We start from the raw sequence: 9,379 nt of genomic DNA, 5'->3' as shown, positions 1-9,379 counted from the left end.
GGGGGAGGCGGCGGCAAGGGGGGGCGGGCGCGGCCGGGACGGAGGGAGCTGTGGTCGCCCGTGGCGTGTGGGACCGGGCCGGGAGGGGCCGGGCAGAGCGGGGGAAGGTGAGGTGAAGGGCAGAAGCGGGGCGCCACTAGCGGGCGCCGCGGGGTTGCGAGCCTCCGCACCGCGGCCTTGGGCCCGATGTGTGGGACCGGGGTGAGGCCCGTTGGGTGTGCTGGCCGGCCCGCGAAGGGTCTGTCTGGGGTGGGTGGATGGGTGAAGGGGCCAGGTGTGAGGAGAGCCCTTGGGCAGGCCTGGTGCCCAACCAGCCCCTCGTGCCTCCCTGCCCCACGAGAGGGAAGTGGAGGGGGAGTTGGGTTTGTTGATGATGGTTTGGTTTTGATTTGTGAAGTGTGAGCTGTGCAACCCTAGCTTCTTAAAAAAAAAACCCCAACAACAACCCAAATTTCACTGCAGTTCAATGAAAGATTCTCACAGCATCGCTGTAACGGAAAGCTGCGTTGGCTTTGAGTCACCTGAGGAACACGTATCATGATCTGCTCACTCTCTGGGGTATTGCTCGCCTCTTGCCCCGAGCTCAGGGCTTGGTGCCTTCCTCTAACTCCTCTCCTTCATCAGGGAGTGAAAAGGAGAGAGGGTGTGCTCTAGGGGAGTCAGTGCATGTTTGTGTGCCTAGTTTCCAGTCCAAGATTGGGAAACTCCTTTGTATTTGCCATACATGCCATCTGCAAGGTTCTTTTCCTCACAAAACACTTCCACTTTATTTTCACCAAGTCAATGTGAGCTTGACTGAGAGGGGAGCTTCTCAGAAGCATAAAAAAAAGACCATCTCTACTCTACAAATTTTGGTTCTTTTCAGCTGTGTTTACTGCAACTCTCCACCTTAATTGTCTGTGCTTCCTCTTCTTGGATAGAGACATCTGACTCTCTTTGTTTCCCTTTTAGTGGTCCAGTGCCAGCTCTCCCCACCACAGCGTGCTCTCCAGGTCTCAGCTGTGCTGAGGAGAGTCTCCAATGAGCAGAAGGAGCCGTTCGTATCTTCCTCACAGCAGCAGTTCGATTCGCATCCAACCGATCACCAGCCCGAACAGGAACCTCAGGGCCCTCGCCCCAGGTAGTTCACTATTTCTAGCACTCTCCTGCCAACAGTAGGATCAGAAGGCTTTGCTTTCCTTAAACTTGCATCTGAAACTTGGAGACAACGAGATCCAGAGTTAGTGGAGCCTCAGACTGCAGCAGCTGGTGAGCTGGTTTGCTCTGACAGTGCAAATTCCACTGTCTGCCATGGAGACAGGATGGGACTTGCTTTCAAGAGGGAAGCTCTCTGTTCTGCAAAGTGCAAGCCTTCACTTCTGGATTTTTGTGTAAATCTACACAAAATATGGACAATATGTTGTCCACATGCCCATAACTATAAAGCCCCCATTGGAAAAGCTTATAGTTAGTTTTTTGGTGTTTTTTTTTAAAGGAGGGGGAATCTGGAGCTGATTGGTCTCCAGGTGGGTACCTAGATTGAGCCCTCCCTTATCTTTCCTCTTCTCCTCTCATGGCAAAAGTTCATTAAGAATCCTTTTTCTGGAAAGAGAAGGATTTTACAGGAGGAGGTGAGATTTATGCTAAGCAGATCTCAAAAGCGTGCCTGCACAGAGAGGTGGCAGTGAGTCCAGGTTGCTGATGTTTGATGGTGACGTTCCCCTTACTGTGACAATACCTTCTCATAGTTACACTGGCCAGGGCGGCCAGGAGTCTGAGGACTATGAGAGCGAGGAGCAGCTGCAGCATCGAATCCTCACAGCAGCGCTGGAGTTTGTGCCTGAACATGGCTGGACTGCAGAAGCCATTGCAGAGGGAGCCAAGGTATGTGGGGAGAGAAGCAAAGAACCAGTTGAACTGGATGGAGCTGAAGTCCAAAGACAGCCAGGCCTGCATGCTTCCCCCACATACTCTTGGGTGATGCACCCTAATCAGCAAATGGTATTGGGCAGGAACACATCCCAGCATTATCTGACAGGGATAACCTTGTCAGAGTTAAACTAAGGCACGATGTAGTTATCCTAAAGAGAGGAAAACACGTACAGGAAGAGGTTTTTAACACAATGTTGCTTTGTTTAAAGTCATATAACTTTGTTCACAAAATAAATACGACTTATTTCCTAGCTGGATTCTGCTTAGCAGTGAATGACCCAGTCTGTGCTTCTTACTCCTTCCCTGCAGACCCTGGGTCTCTCTGTTGCTGCTGCAGGGATGTTTCACAGTGACGGCAGCGAACTGATCCTGCACTTTGTGTCTCAGTGCAACACCAAGCTGTCTGAGCTGCTGGAGCAGGAACAAAAACTAGTGCAGCTGGGTGAAGCAGAGTGAGTATTGGGTATGAAAAGATATCTTCCTTGGCAGACTTTGGGGACTGGATAGACAGAGAGGCCACCTGGGACACAGATACTTAAAGTAAAAGACGTAATTTACCCAAATAAAACCACCTTGCTGGATACAGGGTTGGAACAGAGACATGAAGGATATATAATACTTTGCTGCCCTGTTGCTGAGGCAGGCAATAGATCGATCTTTAAAGTTCAGAATTGAGTTTAACTTGGATGTTGTTCATATTTTTATTTTGTTTTCCTTGCCCAGGAAGAAGCCTACAGATCAATTCCTGAGAGATGCTGTGCAAGCCAGATTGAGGATGCTGATTCCATATATTGATAAATGGCCCCAGGTATAAAATGAATATCAAGATGGTATCTTTTTTTTTTTGGTGTGTATTTTAAACACCCTGTGGCTTTCAGCATAGCCTTTCCACAGAGTAGTTCAGGGCTGTAAATTAAACCCTCCCTGGTTTCAAATGATTCATACCCTTCAAGAGTAGAACACCCTTGGAAAGGGGCAGCTAAAGGTATCCTTATAGCAACTATTTCTTGCAATTCTGGAAAGGCAAACCTCCATTGTTGACTCCACATCTCGGATCCCCAGGGGATACCCTGTGTCTCTGCTCAGCCTGTGTGCAGTGTCACTGCGAGGCCCCTTGCAGCATTGTTCCGGTTGCACAGGTATCATCTGGCACCTGCAAATGCAGTACTACTGCTTTGTTGCAAGCAGCTGCCTGCCCAGTGTGCAAATGACAAACCCTTGGCAACCTGAGGATGGATCTGTGAACTGAGAGTGCTCCATGCTTCCAGGTTCAGATTTAAGTCTCAAGCCTTTCTTCCCAGGGGTGGGAAGGGAATAGAATTGTGACCTCGGCAACGAGCAAAGAGTTCCCAACCTTGGGCTGCAAAGATGGCTGTGAAGTCAGTCTCTGTTCTCTAGAATTGCTGATGGTCACTGGGCAGCAGAATCCAGCACTCCTTGCAGAGAGAGAAAACAGGATTCCTGGTTTTATTACAGATTAGCATAACTTGTCTGTGAAGAATGTGGGTGGTTTGTGACTCTTCTGGTATTCTGTTATTATGTTCAGAGGCTGCAGCATCCCGGTGGGGCCGTTGTGGCTGGCTGTTCTGCCCTTGGTAGCTGCTTTGAGTTCAAAGTCAAATTTAGAGAAAGGAGAGATTTGACTCCCTGCCCGTAGGGGTACAGCACAAGTGTGACTCAGCTCAGCCTCTGCTGTGTTTCTGTGCCTGGAGAGGCAGCTCAGGAGAGACAACGCAGCGGCGTTTGAGCTGAGTGGTGAGCTGTGGGCTCCAGTATGGGCCAAGGCAGCCTGAGCTCAGCTGCCATGCTGTACATTCCCTGCAAAACCTGCTCTTGGAAAGACTGGTGTAGGCTGAAAAGAACTGGGAGGGCTTGTCACTGGGAGGTGTTAGCAAGCCAACAGCACAGGGAAAAGCTAACAGAGCAGAGCATTGTTGGTCTGCTTTAATGCTGTGTCCTCTCTTTGACTCCCATTGATCTGTGTGATTCCTTTGCAGGCTCTGAGCATCCTGTTGCTACCGCACAACATCCCTTCCAGCCTCAACCTCCTCACCAGCATGATTGATGATATATGGCACTATGCTGGAGACCAGTCCACAGATGTAAGTCTTTGTGCTTTGCAGACTGGCTGGTTCTACCCCTCAGCACTTCAGCAAATGATGGGTTGAAGTAGGTGTCAGGCCACGTCTCTATTGAAACAATCTATTTGTTGAATGAGGAATATGTTTTCAGAAGCACCCAAGGGTCCTTACAAGCTATAGTCTAATTTCTAGAGAGACTTAGGAGCCAAGGGGACTACATGCAAATCAGTGACAATGGGATTAGTGTAAATCAAAAGGACCTACTTTCCTAGACTCTTTTAAGTGTTCTTTTTTATTTAGAACACGCAGACAAAATTGTTGAGATTTTGAGACTAGGAAGTTGCTCCAGTATTCAGTGAGTGAGCAGTGTCTCTCTTCCACCAGCAGTAGCATTTACAGATTTGACTTGAAAACCTTTAAAGAACCTACCTAAAAATGCCAGTAGCTTATTAAAGCTTTCATCTTTCTGGCAGGAAATAAAAGAAAATTATAACCTTAATTAAAGCAATTAATAAATTACTTTAATTTATATAGATGTAAGGAGAGATGGGAAAAGGTAAATGAACTGCTTTAACAAACTGCTTTAATAAGCTTCTTTTATCTGAGTATGAAAGAGAAGCTACTGCAGTGAAAAATAAGTAAGATGACAGAAAAATTAAAGGAATAAACCAGAAGAGAACCAAAAGACTGTAATTGCATCAGGAATGCAAGTCTCTTATGGGTTATGAAAGTCAAATCAACATGTCCGAGTCAGTGTCTGCTCTGAGCTGTCCCTAAAGTCTGACACAGGGATTAGGAGAGGTTCTAAAGTTTGTCTCTTGTTTGCACCTTCTGACTGGTTACAAGAGTTTTCTTGGGAAGTTGGGATGCCAAGCCCCCTCCCTCTTTCACAGGAAAGGGGTTTAATGTTACTGGCAGCGCAGCCCTCTTCACAATGCCAGGAGCTCGGCAGGGTATGTCTGTGCCTCTGAGGCACCCCTTCAGGTGCTTTTTTTCGGAGCAAGAGGAGAATCAATGCAAAGGGTTTAGTCTCAGGCAGGTGAGAGATCCAGCTGCAAGTGGCAACTTCCCTTATGTTACTTCCCTCATCAAAGCTTGCAGGCTTGTAGACAGCAGAGCTTTCCAGCCGACTGTTGTTTTCAAAATTAAGACCAGTGTTTTCATTTCTCTGTTCCTTTGTAGCAGTGAATGTAACAACCAGTATCTTTTCTAGGTATTAGTAGCAAATGAAGTTGAAGACTTGTTTTTAAAAATGTGTATATATTTCGTCTGCCAGTGGTCCAAATGCAACTGGAAAAACTGAAGAGTTTGAGTTATTTGTGCATCTTTGCATTGTGTAACCTACTGTTGTAACACATCCTAGAGCATTGCTGGCAGCAGTGCAGTTATACGCTCAGTGATTCAGCAGCCAGCACCAGGGTTTCAGTGATAGGGTTTGGGAAAGGTGCATCTCTGTGTGCTGTCTTGTACAGTTCTGTCCTCTGTTTCTTCACACTTGTATCTGGTGCACACCACAGCTCAAGTTCAGTACTAAATATAGCTGTTTCTCATCTAATCAGATCACAGAATCACAGAATGATATGGGGTTGGAAGGGACCTCTGGAGATCATCTAGTCCAACCCCCCTGTCAAAGCAGGTCCACCCAGAGCAGGTTGCACAGGAACATGTCCAGGTGGGTTTTGAATGTCTCCAGAGAAGGAGACTCCACCACCTCCCTGGGCAGCCTCTGCCAGGGCTCTGCCATCCTCACAGGGAAGAAGTTCCTCTTCATGTTTAGGTGGAACTTCTTATATTCAAGTTGGTGCCCATTTCCTCTTGTCCTGAATCCAGATCTAGAATTGGAGCTTTGCATTACCTGTTAGAAATCTGTAAAGCGAAGATGAACTCCTGCACCATGCACACAGAGTAGCTGGGCAAGGGGGAATTCCTTGCTACCTGCTTACAGCCAGAAGCAGGGAGTGGGGGTTTTGTTGCAAATTTAGACACTGTGCTTGTGACCTGTGTCTGGTGCCATGGGAGCAGCTGTGCTGTCAGATGTTGGTGTTGGCTGGTGGCCCACTGCACCACAGGGATGAGTTACAGAGTTTAGGTGGGGAAGGAATGTGCCGTTGCTATGCTATTTTCCTTTCTGTTCTACAGTCTGCTTTCCTGATCTGCATTCCTGATCTGCATTCACATCACACCTTTCTCTCTCTCTCTCTCATTTCATGCCCTTGCAGTTTAACTGGTACACTCGTCGGGCTGTGCTTACTGGTATCTACAACACCACTGAACTGGTGATGATGCAGGATTCATCCCCTGACTTCGAGGACACTTGGCGCTTCCTGGAAAACAGAGTAGCTGATGCCATGAACATGGGCAATACAGCTAATCAGGTAACATGATGGGCAAGATGTACATAGAATCACAGAATGGTTTGGGTTGGAAGGGACCTTAAAGATCATCTAGTTCCAACCCCCTGCCCATGGGTGGGCAGGGACACCTCCCACCAGACCAGGTTGCTCCAAGCCCCCTCCAACCTGGCCTTGAAACCCCTCCAGGGATGGGGCAGCCACAGCTTCTCTGGGCAACCTGGGCCAGTGCCTCACCACCCTCAAAGGAAAGAATTTCTTCCCCAGATCTCCTCTCAATCTCCCCTCTTTCAGTTTAAAACCCTTCCCCCTCATCCTGTAGCTCCCCTCCCTGATCCAGAGTCCTTCCTCATCTCTCCTGGAGCCCCTTGAGGGACTGGAAGGGGCTCGAAGGTCTCCCCGGAGCCTTCTCTTCTCCAGGCTGAACCCTCCCAACTCTCTCAGCCTGTCCTCCCAGCAGAGGGGCTCCAGCCCTTGGAGCATCTCTGTGGCCTCCTCTAGACCTACTCCAACAGGTCCCCGTCCTTCATGCAGTGTCCCCCTTCTCCCCAAATACATATGCAGGCAGGCTTGGTTTTTCGATCATGCAGAGCACACGTCTGCTGAGGGGACCTTGTACTGGCAGGTGAATGCAGAAATGCTATCAGTTCAACATCAATAAATGCTTACGTATTTTCTAGTACAATGATGTGTAGGTGCTCTCTTTGTCAGACTGGCCTGATGGTTGGGAGACATATATTCCCAGGAAATCTCTTCTACATTTCTTATCTCTGGCTGTCATTTGTCTACAGTGCTTGGCTTCTCTCAGCACCTTTCTGTAGCAAATACATGTTTGTTGGGCATTACATACCTGTGTTTGGGTGGCCACTAGTGTAACTGCAGAAGAAAGCAAAAGGTCATGTTCTCCTTGTGTCACCTAGGTACAGTCAACCGGAGAAGCAGTTGTCCAGGGCCTGATGGGAGCTGCAGTCACGGTAAGTAATGCTGGAACCAGCAGGGCTGTAAGGGCAGAATTGTTTCTGTTCCTTTCCATGCTTAATGTCAGCATGCTTTTCCTCCCAAATCTAAAGGACAGCGTGAAAAAGAATTGTCTTTTATAACTTAACTACACATAAGGATGATTTTCCAGGTAGTTTGGGGTTAGTTCCCTGGTTTGTGGTGAAAGAGCGTGTAATGGAACGTAAAAAAAATAAAGTCTGAAGCTGCAGGTTGAGCTTTAGGGATGAGAGACAGGCGATTAGAATAAATACGAGTGTTCTCCGTCGCCCATCATGAGATGTCTTCCTCTGCCAGCCCCTGCACTGGAGATCTTTACAGAAGGTCTGTGCCCTCATGGATGTGTGGGAGGTGATGCTTGTCCCTGAGTCACAGCAGGGTGACTTCCTCAAGCTGTTTCAGTTGACTGCAATGTCCTTCTAAGAATTCACTCACTTCTTGGTAGCATCCTGGACTGCTTTGTGTCCGTGCAGGGGGAGCTGTGTGTCCTCTGGGAGAGGAAGCAATCCTTTGTGTACCCAGGAATGATTTTTGAAGGGCTTCAGGGCCTCCCTGTGATTCCATTTCTGGACAACTCCCATTGCACTGAGCAGCAAAGGGATTTCCTCGTTATCAGGAGTACACTTTCCATCTGCTTAACAGGGAAGACAAACAGGCTGGAACATAAATCAGAAATAATTTTTACTGTACGAAGCATTCCTCAAGAACTTCTCCCACCTCCTTCCCGCTGCCGTTATGGGGGAATTGTTTCAGATCTTTAGCATTTCTCAGCCTTTCTCTGCTTTCACACCTGTGTATGCCTAAAGTGTCCCCCACCAGAGGAGCCCCCTTCTCTTTGTGCTCTCGTGCCTTGACACAACTGTGTCCCTGCAGGTTGGGCCCGAGATGTCTCCTCTCAGCAGATGTTTATCCTGCCTGTGCAGATAACCAGGAGGAAGCAGACCACTTCTTAAGGGGGTTGCAGCCAGCCGGTTTTGGGGCAAAATCATCCCAGTACATTAACTGTGGGGGCAGCCAGTCCCGAGGGTGCAGCAGCTGTGTAGGGGAGCTGAGCTCTAGGTTTCTGCCAGACAGACAAGCCAACAAAATGCCTCCAGGACTTCAGTTCACCCTTGGGGTCTGTGGGGCTGCAGAGATCACAGAATCACATGGGGTTGGAAGGGATCTCTGGAGATCATCTAGTCCAAGCCTTTGCCAGAGCAGGGTCACCCCACAGGAACATGTCCAGGAGGGTTTTGAGTATCTCCAGAGAAGGAGACTCCACCACCTCCCTGGGCAGCCTCTTCCAGGACTCTGCCACCCTCACAGGAAAGAAGTTCCTCTTCATGTTTAGGTGGAACTTCTTATATTCAAGTTGGTGCCCATTTCCTCTTGTCTTATCATTGGGCACCACTGAAAAAAAGACCGGCCCCATCCTCCTGACACCCACAAGAGGTGGGTGATAAAGCCGAGCCCTGCTGCCCAGCCGAGCGGGTCCGGGTCGGGGAGATGTTGAGGGCGATCCTCCTCCAGCCCTTTGGCGTTTCCCCTGGCCGTGCACGGTGCCTTTCACCCCTCCTCGGCACACCGGCCAACCCCCGCTCTTGGAGCAGGACGCTGAGACACCCCCCCAGGGCTGGGCGAAGGCTTCGGTGTCCCGGGGAGCGCGGCGGCCGCTCGGTGCTCCGGTACTTAACGCCCTTCTCCCCCCTGCCCCGCAGATCAAGAACCTGGCGGGGCTGAACCAGCGCCGGTGAGGAGGGACCGGACGACGCAGGACCCTGACCGTTCCCCGGCACCAATAAACCCGCTCCGCAGCCTGGCACGGACTCTTCTTGGCGGCGCACGGGGGGGAGCGGGGCGGGACTGACCGGGGCGGGCGGGGTTTCCGGGAGGAAGAGGTGGGGTGCGGAGCGCAGGGCCGCCGGGTGCGGGGCCGCCATGCCGTACGCCAACCAGCCCACCGTGCGCATCACCGAGCTGACGGACGAGAACGTCAAGTTCATAATCGAGAACACTGACCTGGCGTGAGGGGCGGGCCCCGGGACGGAGCGGGCGGCG

General features: G+C 49.9%; 2 protein-coding genes across 2 annotated transcripts in view; both read left to right on the top strand.

Annotated features, from left to right (window-relative positions):
• COQ9 (coenzyme Q9) overlaps positions 1-9,140 on the top strand; it is an 11,706-nt gene extending 2,566 nt beyond the window's left edge. The window contains exons 2-10 of the mRNA XM_014947931.1: positions 643-658; positions 960-1,120; positions 1,728-1,863; positions 2,221-2,363; positions 2,635-2,719; positions 3,909-4,013; positions 6,212-6,367; positions 7,264-7,317; positions 9,040-9,140. Of these exons, the coding sequence (XP_014803417.1) occupies positions 643-658; positions 960-1,120; positions 1,728-1,863; positions 2,221-2,363; positions 2,635-2,719; positions 3,909-4,013; positions 6,212-6,367; positions 7,264-7,317; positions 9,040-9,075 (892 nt within the window). The 3' untranslated portion in view covers positions 9,076-9,140. The remainder of the gene's footprint in view (positions 1-642; positions 659-959; positions 1,121-1,727; positions 1,864-2,220; positions 2,364-2,634; positions 2,720-3,908; positions 4,014-6,211; positions 6,368-7,263; positions 7,318-9,039) is intronic.
• A 73-nt stretch (positions 9,141-9,213) lies between these two features.
• The window catches only part of POLR2C (polymerase (RNA) II (DNA directed) polypeptide C, 33kDa), an 8,781-nt gene continuing 8,615 nt past the window's right edge, over positions 9,214-9,379 (top strand). The window contains exon 1 of the mRNA XM_014947723.1: positions 9,214-9,345. Coding sequence (XP_014803209.1) covers positions 9,260-9,345 — 86 coding nt within the window. The 5' untranslated portion in view covers positions 9,214-9,259. The remainder of the gene's footprint in view (positions 9,346-9,379) is intronic.

Source organism: Calidris pugnax, unplaced genomic scaffold (assembly GCF_001431845.1).
Source record: "Calidris pugnax isolate Ruff unplaced genomic scaffold, ASM143184v1 scaffold30, whole genome shotgun sequence".
In the NCBI taxonomy this organism is placed as follows: domain Eukaryota; kingdom Metazoa; phylum Chordata; class Aves; order Charadriiformes; family Scolopacidae; genus Calidris; species Calidris pugnax.
This window is presented reverse-complemented; position numbering and strand designations above follow the sequence as displayed.